This window comes from Vanellus vanellus (genome assembly GCF_965231255.1).
Source record: "Vanellus vanellus genome assembly, chromosome: 12".
In the NCBI taxonomy this organism is placed as follows: domain Eukaryota; kingdom Metazoa; phylum Chordata; class Aves; order Charadriiformes; family Charadriidae; genus Vanellus; species Vanellus vanellus.
In genome coordinates this window covers 20,020,616-20,041,168 of record NC_138917.1, presented here as the reverse complement: position 1 = coordinate 20,041,168, position 20,553 = coordinate 20,020,616, and the positions used below count along the sequence as shown (strand labels likewise).

Below are 20,553 nucleotides of genomic sequence, written 5' to 3'. Positions count from 1 at the left end.
AGAACTAGCGGGAGGGAGGCAGAGTGGCAACTTTCTAGCCAGCACTGTCACCTTCTGAGTCACAAGGTTGGGGACTAAATTAATTTTAAAAAATATCAGAATATAGTCTACAAACTCTTGGGGTTTTTTTATACTATGTAGAAATCATATCAAACAAGAAGAATCATGTCAGAGTTTGGGGGGCAAGAAGTAACAAGTTTGCTTATATTTTGAACACTTTTCAACATGAAGCAACACTACTTCTGTAGCAGATGATGGATATGAGAAAGTAAGTCTGAAACTGCTAGTTCTACTGCATTTAATCATAGAATCATTGAGGCTGGAAAAGACCTTTAAGATCATCGAGTCCAACCATTAACCAAGCACTGCCAAGTCCACCACTAAACCACGTCCCTAAGTGCCACATCTACCCGTCTTCTAAATGCCTCCAGGAACAGTGACTCAACCACTTCCCTGGGCAGCCTGTTCTAATGCTTAACAACCCTTTCAGTGAAGAATTTTTTCCTAATATACAACCTAAACCTCCTCTGGCACAACTCGAGGCCGTTTCTTCTTGTCCTATCACTTGTTATTTGGGGAGAAGAGACTGACCCCGACCTGGCTACCCCCTCCTTTCAGGTAGGTGTAGAGAGCGATAAGGTCTCCCCTGAGGCTCCTTTTCTCCAGGCTGAACAACCCCAGTTCCCTCAGCCACTCCTCATCAGACTTGTGCTCCAGACACCTCACCAGCTCCGTTCCCCTTCTCTGGACATGCTCCAGCACCTCAAGGTCCCTCCTGTAGCAAGAGGCCCAAAACCAAACACAGCACTTGAGGTGGAGCCTCACCAGTGCTGAGTACAGGGGAACGATCACTGCCCCAGTCCTGCTCACCACACTATTCCTGACACAGGCCAGGATGTTATTGGCCGCCTTGGCCACCTGGGCACACTGCTGGCTCATATTCAGCTGGCTGTCCACCAATACCCCCAGGTCCTTTTCCAGCCACTCCTTCCCCAAGCCTGTAGTGCTGCGTGGGGTTGGTATAACCCAAGTGCAGGACCTGGTACTTGGCCTTGTTGAGCCTCATACCATTGGCATCAGCCCATTGATCTTTTCTCAAGAAAATAATGCTCAGTCTACACTATTAGGTGAGGATCAGCAGTACAACTGCTAGACTTTTAAGTCAGCACAGTTATTTTATCAGCTGTAAAACGTGCATTGAACTTACATAAATTCAAAATGTAGTGCTGTATTACTCTTGAAATACATGGAACATGTTGAAGAATGAGAAGCTCGGCTGCTTCAGAAAGGAGCAAAAATTTGGTGTTACAAAAAGATTCCTGTCTCCCCCAGCTTACACACAGCACAATAGCATTTGCATTATCGATAAAGCCATCTAACTTCACATTCAGAACCCAGAATCCAGATCAACTGCTGACTGTTGTTTTTTTTTTTTCCAAGTCACTTTAGATCAAAATATTAAAGGAAATAACAACCTTTGTTATTTAAAAGCCCCCACTGTTCAGACTTGGTGGGGAAGGAACACATTTGCAGACACTTCCATGTTTCATTGCAAAATTCTACCCATTCCATTGCCAAGTTACTGTTACAATAGCTTCTGACTTAAGTCTTTTACAGAAGTTTCTCTAATTTTTTTTTGTTTTCTTTAAATGAGTAAAAGCCTTATTAACAATGCAGTAACCTACTAGTAAAGCACCAAATCACGTCAGGAGACAGAAATAGTGAGTGACAGTCATTTGAAAACTTTTCATTAAATCAAATCTGAGCATATTGTTGAAACAGTACCAATAAGTAAACCTTCTTCGAGTAATACCAAGAGTTTTATAATCTGATTAATGCAAGCCTCCAAAAGCTCATACTCCTATTGCATCAAGATTAAAGGCTTCAGAGAACAGCAGCTATTAAAGGAAACTCAGAAGTAAAGAAGGAACCCCTGAGTAGCATCCTGAGCAGAAGCTATTGATTTTAAAATTATCACTTCAGTGAATTTAACAGATACCTTCTTCCTCTGCAACCATTGTCTCTAAACCAGACCTGATTCAGGCTGCACAAACTGACGAGGAAACATCTAGTGTTCAGCATAAGGACAGCCAAATCCGCCCATATGGACTTCAGTATTCAGCTCATGGGCTGACTATGCCTTTCGCACAGGAAGAAACAAACTCCAGAAACAAGATTGCTTCTTTGCATTTGACTGTGGCCCCCACAGCAGTACACATGGGACAGAAGGAAGAACAAAGCCTATGACAGCCACTAAAAATAATCCAGTTAAAAACTTAAAACAGTTACCTTCCATTTGTAGCAGTCTTCCTGCATAAGTCACAGGACAAATAGCTGGGGCTCTGTGCAGACAAACAGCTAATGCTGGTACCTCAGCTGAAGCACATCTGCAATTAGCTCAGTTTAGTCACATGCTCTCCTGGATTCCTTGCTTAGAAAGTTTTTGAACACAGGTGAAACTGATATAAGAACTCATTTTAGCCACTCTGTATGAACATGTTCCTGCTTCTTCATAGTCACTAACTCTAGCAATAACCTTTTGAAGATATCAACTAGGATCACAGAATCACAGAATAGTCAGGGTTGGAAGGGACCTCTGGAGATCACCTAGTCCAACCCCCCTGCCAGAGTAGGGTCACCTACAACAGGTTGCACAGGACAGCGTCCAGGCGGGTTTTGAACGTCTCCAGAGTGGGAGACTCCACAACGTCTCTGGGCAGCCTGTTCCAGTGCTCCACTACCCTCAAAGTGAAGAAGTTCCTCCTCATGTTAAGATGGAACTTCCTATGTTCAAGCTTGTGCCCGTTACCCCTCGTCCTATCAATGGGCACCACTGAAAAAAGACTCCTCTCATCCCTCTGGCATCCTCCCTTTAAGTATTTGAAAGGATCTCAAGATACTTTTGAAAGTTCTTATTTCCTTCATTGGTTGAGATTCACAGATCTTCTAGAGTGATTCTTTTACTATTTCTTAGTTGCAGCAAAAATAACATTTTCCACTTACAGCTCCTCCCAACACATCAAATTTGTCACTGTGGGAAAAAGCTCACTGAACATACAATGGATATTCCACATCTTTTCCTCATTCCCAAGTTTTCAGAGATTAACCAACAGCGTATCCTATGACAAGTCAATGTTGCAACACAGCTAAACTGCCGAGAATCTCAAATTGTAACTACAATCCAACACTACAGTCCTTTTCAGAATGCTTCTAGAGCCAAAAAAATACTGCTGTGGTTGCTCTTCACTAGCTAACAAAGCAACATTCTCCCCAGTGGAGTAATTTCAGGGCCATTCCAGTTGCCACAGTGGCTTATCAATAGACTTTTAAAATACTGTTTACATTCAAAATATCACTGTTCTACTACTAGCAGACAGTAACTATGCTTTCAGAGTACTGATACAGTACACTGCCAAGTAAAATCTATACTCTATCTAATTTCAGAACAAAGTAGAGAGCTGATTCACATGTACAGCACAAAGGTCCCATATCAAACACTACCCAAATTTCTCTGGGTTCATTAGTGGTGTGCAAGCATTACAGCAATAGCCTAGCTTATTACAAATCTAAGAGGTTCAAAGTTCTGTCGCTTGTCTCACTTAAGTGGGTCCTTATCTTCAAAGTCAGCAATTTGCAAATATTTTCACTTTAAAGTTTTGCTAATATAGCATAGCTGGTGTTATTTCTATTTATCAAAAAAAGATGAAAACCACTTAACAAACTATGTTTTCCTATAGTCCACTCACATGGAAAGATTTACGCTTAAAATTAAGACCAAAGTCCCAATAGTTATGTTAAAAATCAAACATAATTTTGTTCCTGTCTACTCCCCAGACTTCCAAGAGAATCGCTCAGACAAGAGAAGCAACTTTTCCAAGTATTCGGCCATCTACCACTTTATTTAAACTATTTTTTTTCTGAGAGAGTAAGCAACATTGTCAGCAATCCCAGTTTCCAGTGGTAACTGCCAGATAATTGCAGGTAAAATACTCTCAAGTTGCCACTAAGCATCCATCACTAAAAAGATTCCTGAACTGTAAATACATCTATCAAAGCCTGTTTGTTCATCACCACTGGAACAAAGGAACTACTCGATGCCCTGTCACTTCTCAGTGCTCTAGATTAAATTTGTGACACAGCAGTCTGAAGACAGTAGTTTATATAACAGGTTTTAAATCGATGTGTAAGTCTAAGAATTCCATGAGAGAAGACATAATAAAAGAAACTAGGTTGTATCTCAAGATTTTTGCCCATTAATGAATATTGTCTGGTTATCTACCAGACACAAAAGCACCACTTCTTCCCATCAAATATTTCAGGGGTCAAAGAAATAATGAATGACTCCTTAACTTTACTACCCTACTAAGTACCTACTTGCTTGAGACACAAACTAGATTCTCAAGATGTACTGTTCCACCAACCATTCATGTAAAAGTTTAAAGCAAAAGAAAACAAAACAACAAACCTAAAAGCAGAAACAACAGAATCCCCACCATTTTCAATTGCATCATCATTGACCAGTCTTCTAACAAAATGCCCCAATGCTACCAACATGAGTGCTGGCCATGTCTGCAAAGTTTGTTAACTCCAGAACACTGTAACCATGATTGTCAACACCATAAATGTCGCTGATCTCTTATGAATTGTACTTTTAGTGATAAGTCCTCACCAAAAAGTATTATATTACAGTAATTGCTCAGTAGAGGTTTCTGGGTCATCCCTATACTCTCTTTAGTCACCTCAATCAAGTTTAAAAAATGTATTATAAACCAGACTTCCCAATACTTGGGGGTTTTTTGCACTTTCTGGGAATCCTACAACTGTGAACCTGTTCCAGGGGAGATGGATCAGACAGAGAAGAGCTATAATACAAGGTAGCCAAGACCATTAACTTCTGTAAAAGAAGTATACATATCACTTCAAAATACTATGCGCTACTTATCTTTCTAATACAGCAGCTTTGTACTCAAGGAGGCTGACTGGAATCTAAACAAGGAAATTTTAATAAAAGGGATCAGTCTTGAAAAAGCTTCCCACTATTACATGCTTTCATAAATACTTACTAAATATCTACTAAATAGAAATTTCACAAAATTTCAAAGGCTTAAGGACACACTTAAGATAATTCACATAAGTATACTAACCCCTTTCAGATGGTGCCGTAGCGTGAGCAAGTTGATCAAATTTAGATATTTGAATATGAATACGCTAGGAAAAAATACTTTTCTGGTATTCTTCTAGACCATTTACAACCTATACTGACACAGACCAACTACATAAGGTAGTGAATTTGAAACATCTATGTTTCCCTTCCAACAGCCGATAAGGTATTTGGGAAAGGAGTGAAAGAAAAAGATAATGCGATTAATAAAAGAATCTGAAATAACTTTATGCAAAAGCCTAGAAACAGGTCTTTTAAAAAGCTTAAGGTTTTTTTCATTAAATCTCTTTCTGTGAGTAAAACTCAAGCTCTTCTTGCACATCTACTGATAGAAGTCTTAAAAACAGCATCTTCATGAAATGTTAAGGTAATAAGCAAATGGGGAGGTCAGTTCTACTATCACTACATTAAGATCCCCAAAAGAAAGGGATTTTACAAGTAGAGGGGAGGGAAACATGAGGCACATAGATAAAGCGATTTCTTATCCATCATCATCAGGGAGAGGCTAGGAAGTGGAAGAAAGAGGCACCGTAAATAACAGTGTAATAAATAAAATTATCAAACGACTTCATTGATTAATATTCTGTAAAATGACCAATTTAACCTACCATCAAAAGAGCGCTCATCTGCCAAGGTACTTGGTTAATGACATCATCGACAGATACCTTCACTATTCCTAGATACGGAAGACACTACCTAGTTCCTTTTTACCTCTTTGAAAGGAATTGTTGCACTGGTTCCGTCCATTGTTTGTCACTTGTCTAGGGTCCTCTTTGACAAGGAACCAGAAATGTGACTGCACATAATACACATACATTTTTCACATGCTACACACTGGCAGATTATGGGTTTCTGCGACCAAATAACATGGTGTCATCTAAGAAAATCGTTTAGATGGCATCTGAAACATGACTAAAATGCTCAAAAGCATGTTACACATTTTAAAATTTTGTTAAGCACTGCACACTTACTGAACATAGAAGAAAGAAGGAAAACATGGCCAGGACATACTAAACTAGATTACAGATTTACAAAACTTTAGATAGCATTCAGAGAGGAAGGTGCTATCTGCACATTTCACACCGTGTCACACGTGAGGCTAATTATCACCACTTCTACCAGGTGTCAGTTTATTGCAGCTGAGCGCGCACACTGGTCAGAGTCACTTCATTTCCTGGAATCTATACTCCAGTTCACTCCATGCACTACTTTGTACTTAATGATACAATCAAGACATTAAAAAAAAGCATATTAATTGTAATAGTGTCCTGCTTTCAGCTCAGACAGAGTTAATGTTCTTTCTAGCGACTGCTGTGTTTCAGATTTGGTACGAAAGGAATGTCAATAATGCATATTGTTTTAATTGTTGCCAGGTGATGTTTATATTTTTCAAGGACTTTTTTCAGTTGAGAAGAATAGAAGCTGAGAAGGAGCCTAGACAGAACAATGGAATGGCTGATTGAATATTCAGCACGATATGCAACATGCTGGGTATATAAATGGGATTAGCTAGGGGGCGGGTACTTGCGATCACTGCTTGGGAAGGTACTGATGCACTGGGTGGTGAGAGTGACTCGTGTCGTTATTATTAGTGTTGTTGTTGTTGTTATTTTCCTTTTCTGTTACTGTTCTATTAAACTGCCTTTATCTCAACCCATGAGGTTGGGTTTTTTTCCCCTTTCCCCCCCCCTTCTGGGGACGTGTTCCTAGCTGCCATCTGCAGTTAAATTGCAATTAATATATCACTATATATAATATGTCCTAAAGATATAAATTACAATTTATATCTAACTCTTTATGACAAGGGAGGTGCTCGCTTTTGGTCACTATCATAAACTATTTAAGAAACAGTGGATCTTCTTGCATTTCATTTTTATTCATAAAATATGAGTCAACTTAGCACCCCTAGTTTATAAGCATCAAGATTATAAAATATGACAAAATGAGATGTTTTAACATACTGAAGATGCATACTCTCATAGCACCTGTGGAACAGGCTACAGCTGCTAAGTAATTCAACATTTCACTGAGGATACAGCTGCCAATGCAGCCATTTCCACTAATTCAATAGTTGTGACTACATTTTTGGCACCAAATGTATATAGCTTAGTACTTTTATTTAGTTCACATTTAATAGGTGTAGTCTTTATTGTCTTCAGCCTGTTTGCTCATTTTATATTTAGAGAAGTTCTTCAGTGCCAGCTTCTGAACAAATTCTGACATTTAAAAAAAATATTCTTATTTCTTAATGAAAACAGCAAAATTGACTTTTATTTAGTTCTGCTCAGTTCTCCCTATATGAGGAAGCAGGTTTAACTGAATATCTATTTTTGTAACTATTTTGTAACCATAGATCCACACCCCATCTTGCCACATGCTTATACATCCATGTGCTTTTACCGTTCAGTAGTGCTCACCTTTTACGAACTTAGCTTGCAAGCTAACAAAAATGCCAAGTTAGGACTGCAGTGTCCTACATAAATATAATACAATTCCAAAATACACAATTAAGGAAAATAGTTATCATTGTTTTAGTTAGAATGAAAAGATTACAGTAACGGACTGAACAGAGGTGCAGACTGGAACAGAATTAAGAAAAAAAAAAACAAACCAAAACAAAAAAACAACTTCAAGACCGTTAACGTATCTGTCAACACAGTAGTTTCAGATCTGGTAAAATAGAGTTTTCCAGCTAGCAGCTTTGCATCTCTACTGTTAAACTTCACATTCATAAGCAGTTACGTGGAAGAACTTTAAAGAAAAAAAAAAAAAAAAAAGAAAAAAATCCCTTCTACTCACTAAAATCAATACAGTTCTGAGAAAAGGAAAAATTAATCTGGTTATACAATTATGCAAAAATGACAAAATGGCTGAATAAGCATTATTTAAATATTAACAATCTAAGATAGTTGACAACTGAAGAATTTATACAAAACTCAGTTTTAAAACTAACAGTTTTGTATTAATAAAAATGAGCCTTCTATGTGACATTGACATATCAACACATAGGAATATGTTCAGCAGTAAAACCAAAAAGTTCATTGTTAGAACTCAGATTAAGACTGAAGTCTATTTGATAGTACCCATTAGAATTTACGCTTCAGGAAGCTCTTAAAGCTAAGATTCACTTATCTTCCATTTGTTTTAAAGATGTTTGAATGTACCCTGAAAGCATTTGTTTATATTGCACCCGTTTGTGTTCCTAAGTTCCTTAAGTACTTAATAGTAAAATTTACAGCTGAATTTTGTCCATAAGTTCTCTGCCCAAAACATGCATCGGAAGAGTCAGCTACAGCAATCTTTAAAAAGATGACTGAATGTTTCCATGTTCCACAAGATGGACACCCCTGAGAACATTCATGTACCCAACAGAGAATGAGAATAGGTATTCTAAAACATTTTTTCAACAGACTTGTTCATCTGACAGGTCATCAGAAAATAACACATCAAGACATTAAAGTGATACAAGAATTGTACCTTAATTTGGAAAGAGCCACTGGAAAGGAGGATTACAAAAAAACTGGCCATGAAAGCCGGCATCCACTTTTCAACACACTGTGGTTTTGAGAGAGGACCTCTTCAGTAAGCCTGGCTTACTAGGCAATAGCTAATTCTAGTTTTCTGCTAAGAATTTAAAACTCAGAGACAGGAAAAAAGCTCCTCCTATAGGGCATCTCCGAAAATATTAAAACCATGAATATTTTCTAAGTCATTCTTTCTAAAATTAAAAATACAGAGTGTGAAAACAAGTGCTTTGCAAAGATGACTTTGCAATAAGAAGAACACTCTATTTTGTCATTAACTTGTAGGATTTAAGCTTTGCCTTTTTCAAAAAAAAAAACATATACCTGGAGAATCCTACCCTATCTTCCCCCCCAATAAAGATGAATTGCTTTATCCACTACATCCTTGAAGATCAAATCTTAAGCATTGCCTGTGGACAGGATGGTACTATTTTAATCAAAATTACTTTCAAATCAATACAGACTAGCATGGAAGCACTGACATTTAAACCCATAATATGGCTTTTATATGGATAATTGTTCTTTACAGATAATCTAATGTACCTTTTTTACAAAAGCTTCCTCCTCCCAGTACCTCCCTACCCCCTTGTTTTTAAAACCTAGTAGAGCACGAAAAAAGGTCAGGAATCAAATGGGTGACTTGAGCTGAGTAATCACAGTATCAGTCCATCCAGCAGCAATGCTGCTTAAGGAGTTCTCATGTCTACTCCACCCACTGCAACATACTGGCAAAATGATTCCAGAAGCTATATGGTTGGAAAGATCACAGAACTGCTCCATCTAAAGAGTAACAGAATGGGAAGGAGTATGAACTTTTCCCCCAGCTGAACTAGTTCCCTCTTCTGAACCTCCACAAATCATCCTGCTAGCACAAAGGACTACAAAAGGAAAAGAGCTAGTTAACTCAGCACTACAATGGTGGAAATACCCTTGGAACTACAGCCCAGAAATCAATTCTTTCTGGACGATTTTCAGTATGGCATGCAATTTTTTTTTCTCTATTCTATTTCTAGAATTCTATCAGCCCAAAGAAGCAAGTAAAACCAAAAGCAAATAAACTCCCCACCTCTGTTCCAATCTCACAGTTTTATAAAACCATGTAAATCAGGTTTCTTTAGCTATATTCAAATGCTAACTGCTCAGATTAGATGAAACCGCAAAGCATGCACAAAATCTGCAGACATTTGATTTGGGTGGATTCTGCGCATGTATGCAAACAAACTTTATTTAGATAAAGCTAATCCTATGTTACAATGCATCTATTGTATTTTTAAAAGAAGAAAAAGATGAGCATTTGGTGTCTCAACTTGTTTTTTCCTAATTATATCATCTACCTACCTACAAGAAGTTTTCTTTCAGAAGTCTTAACGCATCACTGAAATATAAGTACATTTATATGTCTATTTAAGACGCACAGGAAAGGAAAAATGGGAGGGAAGGACTTTCTAATCACTTACCGAAATATAGGAGTATGACCAGGCTTTGGTTTGTTCCAAGTAAAGTGCGAAGGAACAGAAAGAAATTGGTCTCCAGGCAAATCTTTTTTCAAGGTGTGCTGAGATCCCGAGCACTCATCTACTGCAGTTTCAAGGGATGAAGATACGTTACCCTGTTCTTCAGGACAGATATCTATTTTTCCAGATAAAGTGGCAGTCTGATCCTCTGAGGTCTTTCTTGTTTTTAGAGGAATATCAGTCTCTGTACAACACTGAAATGGTGAAAGGCCAGAATTAAGGCCTTGTACATTATGGATGGAAGTGTTTAGCCATGTGTCTTCTGTTATGCTTCCTCTGGGAGAATGGCCAGGTGATGGAGTTGGAGAATGGTGAGGAGAGAGAGAACCAGCATAGCAAATTTCAGCACTGGAGTGTCGCCGTTTCCCACAGGGGGATGTAGGTCTTGATGAGGGCCTTGATGTTGGTCTAGGGCTTAGCCAATTTTCATCTGTAATACTAGTTCTAGGAGAATGACAGGGAGACTGTCTAGGTGACAAGGCATGGCCAAATCCGTAAGGCTGCTGCCAAGACTCATCACTGGGACCTCTCGGAGAACCACCAGGAGATGCCAAAGGAGAGCCAAGGGTAAATCGAGCAGCTGCTTCATTTAGCTCTGAGTCTACATCATCATAAACATGGGAAATGGATTCACAAGAGGAAGCATCTGAAAACCAACTTCTGGACGAAATGCTGCTGGCAGGGCTTGGACTAAGGGATGATTCCCTATATGATGGCTCAAGAGGAAGATAGAGATGGTCCCGTGAAGGCCTTTCCATGTACTCATTTTCTGTGCCATTTGTGTGCAATTCATCTTCATTGGCTTCAATCCCTTGATGACAGTTAGGTGAAATAGACGTAATTTGAATACTAGGGCACTCAAAGGGTTTGGGTCCACCTAGTGGACTATATTTGGATTCCGGTACCTCACAAGTTCCTTCATAGTTCTTATGACTCTGAAGTCTTGTAGGCGGTGACAGAGGAGAGGAGTGAGACTGCAATCCATGGCGAGGAATACAAATTGGCTGATTTACAGAGGATGATGGTTGGTCTACATTAAAGATGTATATGGACGCACAGTCATCTGATTCAAGATCTAAAAACAAAATTAGAAAAAAAAAAAAAAAAGGAACACAGTCAGAATGCAATACTTGAAAAGTGCCATAAACAATATCCTTTGTTACCCAGGTATGGCTTGTTTTCAACATGCTAGACATTCCCCATTACACTAGCCACACAAAATAAAGCTAATTCTTAGTTTTAACTTTTCCCCAGCCATATTTACAGTTAAATATGACTACAGCATAGTTTTCTGTTATAAATCTTGTTTTCAAGCGGATTCCACAGTTTATACACATCTTCAGCACTTGAAAATATAATACGCATAGAAAATGGGTTTAAAATCTAGAAAGGAGCTAAGCTAGAACACTCAACTCAAACTTTATCTTCCATAACTACATTCCACTCATAATTAAACATTTTTAATCATAATCCATTAAAATTAATCTTTTTGGCATGAATAGGACTATGATACTCTATGCAAGCCCACTAGTCAATACATACAAGCACTGGAATACTGCATACATAATATTTATCTCCTTTAACACTAGAAACCATCGTACAGTGACTCAAACTTCAATGAAGATCATAAACAACTAAAAACATTCAATCCAAAGAGGCCTAATAAAGAATATTATTAAAGATATTACAAAGAATCTTACACCAAAGATCTCTTTTTGGTTGCTCAGAAAACTTTCAAGTCCCTGTCCCACAGAATAGCATTTTTCAAGTGCAGTCTCATGAAGTTTGAGCACAAGTTGTTCAACATAAAAAAAGACAAAACAAAATATTCTCAGATCTCACTAACTTATCCAAAACACAGGAAATATTCCAAAGAAAAACAAGCAATCGAGAGAGAGTGCAAGTCCAGTGAACAAAAACAGCAACTTTGTCTCACAGAACTGAAGCAGATTGTTTTGCCCCACTTTTCAATATTGAATTAATTGACAGTACAAGACATTTGTCTGAAACAAGAGTAGAAAAACCAGCTTTTTTCTTATTTTGTAACCACTATGCTTCCATTCTTGTTTCTTTCCCCTTGTAAAATAGAGCCTTCCCTCTAATAATTACAGCAAGTAAGTATGCAGTAGACCTCAGGTAGTTCACTAGTCTAACATTTCCCAGCAGATGAAATTAAATGTACTTGGACCATCCCCACTAGACACCAAAAGTAGTCTCAAGAACTGTAAAAATATTGTCTCTACAGCCCGAGTAACTTATTTTAGTGCTGAACCACTTTGAGAGCTTTTGACCCATCACTAACATTTAACATCATCATTAAAATTATACAGTTTCTAGTGCTTTGTGTGCAGGTTTTTTTTTTTTTTTTTTAATGTATTTTTTCAGTAGTAGGGGAATATTATACAGAAGCATAAATGTTTCAGCAAACTTAAGTGGCCCTGTGTCAAATGTATGAACATGATGTCTCATTGTCACAATTATTTCATTATTTTCCATAAATCTGGACTGGATGACGTTTATTGCATCTCTGGGTATTGGCTCTTTTTTTTTTTAAAAAATGTTTTTTATCCTGAGTATCAGTAGACTATTAATACTTGTTTTAAAATAAGTCTAGTCTCTCTCACAATCAGATAAAATATCCAGACAGGAAGCCATGTATTTTAGGCCTTACCATGATGAAGAAATTCAGTATGTTAATGAAGTCATTCTATTATCAGTTTCACTAATAGCAATCAGCTTAAAATTAACTGAAACCAAAACAAACCAAACCAGCATCTCCTCAGAGATAACAAGGAAGCATCTTCAAATAGAAAGCATCCTGTTACCAAGGAACGGACTATATTCCTCAAACTTTAAAAAAAAAAACAAAAACAAAACAAAAAACCAAACGGCTGAAGGTTCATGAGCAGGGAGCAGCTCTATTAGTAACCTATCTAGTTAATAAAAAGAGGCACTAAATTGACTAGCACTAGTAAGACTACTACTAAGTAGTTTTATCAGCACTGTGTGATTTCATATGTATTACACAGTAACATTTCATATATATTACACATATAACAACTATCCATATTATATAATTATATCATTAACTACTATTATATGTGCTAAGAGCACAAAAAATTGTTATAGGTTAATTTCTAAATGTGCATACACTAAAAGGTTCAGGATACTCAGGAAGGACTATGTTGTATACCATACAAATAACACAAGTCATGACGTGGCACACTCAAAACTGCATTTCCCCATTCTTTCACTAGGATAACAAACATTTTTTAAAACTTTAATTGGAAGTCTTTCTTTTTGCAGTTTCCCATCACAAAACATGAAATGCAGACAGTAGTTAATTACAGGTTTTCCACATCTAATCTATATTCATGTACAAGGTCACAGATGTCCTTGTTTCCTAACACATTATTAGTATTAAAAGCATAGGTCAAGGGAGGAAAAATGCAATACTAGTAAAAGCAATTATCCAGCTACTCAAAACTTAGAAATAAAAGTTACGGATACAGAAATTTTGAAATAAATGTTACAGGAAAGCAACAGTTGGAAGTCTCCAAGTCCTATGCATAACCAGTTACTGTCCTTAATGGCTTTAGAAACAGTAGCAGCCCAACAATAATCAAGAAATCTTAAAATATTTAAGACAGTTTCTCCATTTTCAGTGTCACTGGGATTTACAAAAAAGCAGATGTACATTCAAAATTTAAGTTTCATGGAGCTGAGGTGGAGAGATCAGACTAGCACAGAAATTATCAACACCAGCTGGGAAGAACTGAGGAAGACATGGAGAAAGCAGGAGAGCACTCTTCTCACTCAGGCTTCTTTGCTCCTGCTCCACAACAAACAGCTTCTAATGAGTTTGGCCCCATGCTCTCCCATTACCCCTCCCCAGCAGCATACATGCACACACTCAAAAAAACGGGAAATTAGAAACCTAAAGTAAGAACTATGCATCTAAGGAACACCAAATCCAAAAAGCATGCTTAAGACTATGGAAACAATATATTTTGAAGTCTAAATCACCCAAACCATTTTCAGACACAATCAATAAACAGGTAGACTTATTTTAGTTTGCACACACAAGCTCTCCCCCTTACAGTCATGTGTTAAAATAACATGTTAGTTGCTCATCGAAATGACAACGCTAGACCTTTACAAATCATGTCATTAATGCTACTAGACTATCTACCAATAATTATTTATGTACTATGAAAGATGTAGAGAGAATACAATCTGAAAGAGCCCTCTAACCAATTTGAAGGAACTAGTAAACATACAAAGATGAATATAACTTGGGTGAAAGAAATGGGGGGTGGGGGGGGGGAAGAAACAGCTGGCAATCCTTAAGATGGAAAGGATTGAGAATAGCTCAAAAAATAAAAATCTAACACAGGACATCAAGAAAGCAGAGGGTAAACAAACTCAGGCAAGTCTCACAATAGGTAAGTGCAAGACAAAAAAGAGTTACGGAGAAGCCCACGGCAAAAAATGGAGTTACGGAAATCTGTTTACTTAATAGCAGAGCTATTACATCCAAACAATCCTACTGGGGAGGAAAGACAGTAAAGAAGTGTAGCAGGCCAAGTCATGAGGCCTTCACTGACCATAAAAAATAAGAAAGAAGCATTCAAGAAACAGAAACTAGGTCAGATTACTAAGGTAGAGCATAAAAACTACCACAAACACATGGGGGCAAGATGCTAGATAGGATAGACAGCAAAACACAAAACCCAAGAGAAGCAGTGCCATTTCACATCAAAAGCCTGCCATGAACAAAGGCGGCAGGTGTGTTAAATTCTTCTTCTTTACTAAAGTCAACTGAGTAAATTGCTAACAAAGTTAATAGCAATGCAGAGTAAAGAAAACTGGACTAAGTAAAAGGTTAAGAAGTACTGAAGAATTAACTTCAGTTTTAGAAGTCATATTAATAGTTTATTTGTTCCAGTAAGTATTTAAAAGGAGACAGGGAAACAAAACAAGAAGTCAATGTTAGCTAAGAACAAAACTGCGTCAAACAGATTTTGTTTTATGGTCAAAGGAGGTCTTTGGATAGCTAGCATAGAAAGAAACTCAGGTTTGTTTTACCTTATTAAGACTTTTAACACCACCACGCACGGTGAAGCCACTGAGGTTTCAGAAATTTAGTGAAGCCTTCTCCCCCACTGTGCTGAGATCGGGTTTACTACTGAGGCATCACAAAAGTTAGTAGATGCTCTATATTCACATAGTGCGTATAAGCTATATAAAGCTGCAGACTTCCATTGCAGTCTTACATCAGGCGTCTTTTTCATGCTCTGTCAATGAGAGCCAGAAGGTCTGTCATTTTGAATGTACATTTGCTGCTGTTTGGAAACAGACTAGTTTACAGAAGCTCCTGTTCAGAATTGAAACAACGCTGGCTCATCCCTTACTAAGCTGCTAACTAAGCTTCAACATAAGCTGTCTAACTGGAGAATATAATTAAATAATATCCAGAACAACCGCTCCTAAAGTACATTTTGCTTGCTGTTTGCCATATCAGACTGCACATTCAGGACTAGCAATGCTTGCCCACCAGTTGTTCGCTCCTCAGCTATGTACTGGCACATGCATATGCGCAGCTGTGCAGTGAGCCAGATTTCTTCACAGAAGGAAGGTCAATTACTATCAAATGTCTGAACACAAGCCCTGTGCCAAAATTATCCAAACCACTTTATTATTCTAGGTTTGTAAGCTCATAAACAAACAGGTTCAGACAATAGGACTTGTTACAAGGTACTATGAAAGTGCAACGTGACCTAGGTCTTATAAAAATACTCCCGCAAAAACAGGATCAGTAATCAAGTCCTTTAAATAGCATAAGGGAAGACTTGAGCATTGCCACAGACATCATGTGTGTTCTCAGGCAAGTCACATAATCTGTCTTCACTCCCAAACTTTAAAAAGAACGGCGACCTCTTCTTTTTTCAGTTCTGTCATGATAGTTACCATTATCTCTTTCTGAACACGATACTATTATAAAGAACCCCACAGAAATATCTGTAAATAAGAATAAAAAGCACATGCAGCTCCATTTTTAAAATTTCATTATCCTACTGATTTGCAGCAGTTCATTTATTTCTTGGGATGAAAGAAGGGTCTCAGTCTTCACAAAGAACCAAAAATACCCAATTGTCATAGTTTTCCTTTTGTGCATTTAAAAAGACAATTGATCAGAGTTTTTGACAGTACACTACCACACTAAAGCTATATAATTGGATATTTAAGTTCAGTTTTCTATTGCAAGCTATAAGTTCTCCAGAGACACTTCCTACAAGCTTAAACATCAACTTAAAAAAGACAACTGAAAAAAAAACTAAAACCCACAGCAATGCATCAGTTTATAAGGGGTATAACTGACTTGTAAGCCACCAAATACAGTACTAAAAAAAAAAAAAAAGTATAAACTGTGAAAACAATTGAGGTATCATGGTGGAGCAGGGGCAAGGCACATCCTTATAGACCAAGTCTGGCAACACACAAAACAGTAGCGCAAGTTCAAGCTTTCAGAAAAGGATGATTTACAACAACTGTCATTTTATGAAGCAGTTCACCCTCTTCAATGATTTTGTGCTGTTTCATGGTCATATCAGATTACTCAAAAAGGATAAAAATAAATTTTACTTCTGTCAATCACGTACGCTAGAGGCAGCTCTGTCATGCCTATCAGAATTTCACTTGTTTTCTTGTGTTAAGCAAGAATACTGGAAATGTACAAGAAAAACAATTTTCTCAACAGTGGAAGCTCCTCAATGAGTCTTTTCCAAATTCTAGTCTGGATGAGAATTCCTTATCCTTGGTAGAAATGCAGAAAAATAATGAAGCTGCACTGGTTTAGGCAGTTTAAGCAAGAGAATAATAGGGCACATGGAATGTTTACAACTGACATCGAATAAAATAAGAACATACTGGCTCTCAGGGTTTAACTACACGTTATGTTTTTTTCAGCAGTAACTACCCTCCCACACACACTCGCACACCAAGGGGGAGAGGAAATGAGAAAAGAGGTATTTTTAATGCAGATGATTTTGGCAATCAGATTTGCAGTGCACTAACGTAAACACCTGTATGTATACAACTGACAGGATGACAAGCTTTAGGACACGGGGAGAAATGAGCAACCAGGACAGGAACTGCAGGTGTTTTCTCTATCAAATAAGAACGCAACATGCAACTAAACCCTTATGCCACAGCCTGGTATGCATTTAAACTAGAATGGCTGTCTTTAAGTTCCAAATAGGGAAATAAGTCATGAAATTTTATTTGGCACGTAAGAAAAACAGACTAAATAAACATTAAAATGAAATGCATCTGCTTAAGCCATAAGGTTGCAGAAATTTTTTTCAGGTTTTCCTTTTTTTAAAAAAAACATAAGTTCTCATAATTTTTCATAGCAGAGTGCTTTAACATGCATTGTTAAAAAGTGATGTACAAAGCAGGTGAAGAATACAGCTTGTAACTGTAAGGTTCAACAGGAATTAGTCATTCTAAGTTCAGTTACAAGAACAGAAAATAGCAACCGAAGTGCTAGGCAGTGTTTATACCTATGCCTTCTCCAGCTCTCCTGGTATTTCTGGTTGATTATGAAGCACGTCTCTAAATGAAAACTTTACAGAGCTTGTGGTTCAGTATTTAAGGATTATTCATTAATACTCATAACAGGTTAAAACAGAAAAGTATTTAGTTTTTGCTTTAAAAATCTGTAAGTTCTATGGGCTCCTCTTTGCTTCCTTTTTTTCTCTCTGGGTACATCATTCAAGAGGGCACAGTATTTTACTGCATAATACCCCTGTAGACAAAGCGGAAGCTGTCACCCTCCAGTTTGATGAAGCCTCATTTGTCATTCAGTGTTAGATAGAAAGTCATCTTAACATGACCCAGCAGTTCAGAGATATTAAGAAATACACTATGGCCTTCAGGAAGATTCTTAAAATGACACAATACATCCATGCAGCATTTACTAACACACAGTATTAACAGCCTATTTGTCACTGCCATTTTGAAGATGAAGTACATTATTCTATATGATCAGTTGTTAGAATTCGCGAAAGGACTGCAGCCCTGCTGTCCCAAAGCATCTGGTATGCGTAGACATGGGAACTGAGAGAAGACTGAGCACTCTAAAACTGGTGTGTTGTGCCTGACCCACAGGAAGACAACTGATCGCAAAGATAAGTAAGGACATTAGGCAAATACTGATTGAAGAGAATAAGGGAATTATGTGCTGCAGCTGCCAGAAGGATTGTCTAGATTCTTGGTATTACAGGCCAATTTATCATCCACAACCTAACTCTTCCTTTGTGGGGGCAAAACTAACAGACTCCATAAAAGGCTCTCCTTTCTGGATTTATTTTATGCTGTACCTATAAACTGACATCCTCACCAACCTACATGGATGCCTTTACCACTGATCAACTTCTAAAACCAATGAGCTGGTTGACAGCAACTGCTGCTCTATACGGAGACACCTCCAGGTTTACAGCCTGCTCCAGTCCTAAACCAAGCACTGAGCAGGACCCAAGTTTCCAAGATCAGAATGTGTAAGTAGGGCCATAGCAACCAAAACAAGACAGGAGTGTGCAAGAAAATGGGTATTTTAGTTTATAGGAGAGTATCGTGACACAGGCTAAGGTCTTTGCGAAAATCAGTAGAAAAGGAATGCAATAAGCCAAGGCAAGAAGTTTGAGTGGGGAGAGGTTACACAGTAAGAGGAGGGGAGATTGAAATGGGGGCATGCCTCTTTCTGTTTATCAAACAGAGCATGACACAGAGGCTGAGAACTCGTATTGATAGTATCTGAAGAAACTAGTTTGGGAACTCTTCACACCTCAGCAAAATTACACTGTACTTCTGCAGCTGTCCTACAACATGAGAGAGGGCAAACCATTCCACAGCAGGCAATCCTACCATATAGTTAACTCAGTATTTCGAATCATTAATATTACAGCTTTTCACCAATATATTTTATAATACAGCTTTAACGTAGGCTTCAGGTGCTTGAAACTCAAAGGTTCTGTACATCAAAGGACTGAAATGAGCCAGAATGATAATCTGAAACTCTCCTGTTTTCCCAGCTGCTCACGAGTGTAAATCAGAAACACCCTGAATTCACTTTGCTAAGACTGACACAGTAAGCGTAACGGACAGAAACAGGAATCAAACTGCCAAATGAGAAAGGGTAGGCCGAAGCTTAGTACGAATGCCATTTTTTCAGCAACTTTCAGAATGATCCCCCAAAATACAAGGGAGACCATATTAGCACACCTCACGGCTGTGCTACATGCAAGCCCTGAAACTTTGCATCCCTTCACAGACCTAAACAGCTTGTGTTTATTCCATCAGGAGTGGAGGTTTCACCACAGACAGCACCTAACCAGCTTAACCTCCAGCCCCCAACCAAAAAAGCAAGGCAATTTGAAAGACAGTAGCATTTGCTCTCAAAAGCCTAAGTTTGACAAACTACACTGATGAAATACAGAGACTGACCTAATTTAAATAGCTATGCAAAATACAAAATGTTGACAGATTTTCTTAGCGGTTCTTTGGATTAAAACACACATTCTCTTGTGGCCTTGTCACTTGAGCACAGTTATCCCAAATGACACCATGAAAGCCTTTTGTAATCAAACAGTTACTCCATCTCCTCACCTCCTTTGTGTTCTTGATTTAGGGAACAACTACTAGAAAGCATTTAAGATACACATGAGTAACTATAAATCCCTGTAGACATTATTACACCCTACTATGCAGCCACCCAACGCAGGGAATCACTGTCACTAATAAATGCACTGTGATTGTGTTACCGGCTTGTCATTCTCTTTTTGGAGTATGCTTTCATTTTGGGAATGAACATACAAAGCGTTACTCTGTAAAACACCTTTAGTTAGAAGGTAACAGTTTGTGCCCTGTCCCAACTACAATCAGTCACGATTCTATTCCCTCTCCAGCATAGTACAAATGCTGCTTGTCGCTGAATTTATGTTTAAGTGGTCTTTCCATTTTTTCTATTTACTAAAACCATTAAAAAATTTTAAAATCTGGGATTAAAAATATACCATTTCTCCCCGCATTTGTTCCTAAAAAGCAAAGTTAGCATCCACTAAAACATGAAGACTCTCATTAAGCAGTGAATTTGAAGTTATTTGCCTCCTGCAATCTTGAATAACCTCATACATAAGAAAATGGGAAGATGTCTGTTTGAAAGGACCTAAGAATAAGTCCAAAGAGGAATATTTACAAGATTGCAAAAATAATTCTCTCCATCAACTGGTTAGAAAGCAAACAGAAAAACCTAACTTCATCCAGCAATTTTGCTGTATTAAAAATCTTTCTC

General features: G+C 37.8%; 1 protein-coding gene across 2 annotated transcripts in view; it reads right to left on the bottom strand.

Annotated features, from left to right (window-relative positions):
• The window catches only part of NFATC3 (nuclear factor of activated T cells 3), a 77,477-nt gene that overhangs the window by 49,177 nt on the left and 7,747 nt on the right, over positions 1–20,553 (bottom strand). For both annotated transcript variants that reach the window (XM_082489662.1, XM_082489663.1), the window contains exon 2: positions 10,143–11,274. In XM_082489662.1, the coding sequence (XP_082345788.1) occupies positions 10,143–11,274 (1,132 nt within the window). The remainder of the gene's footprint in view (positions 1–10,142; positions 11,275–20,553) is intronic.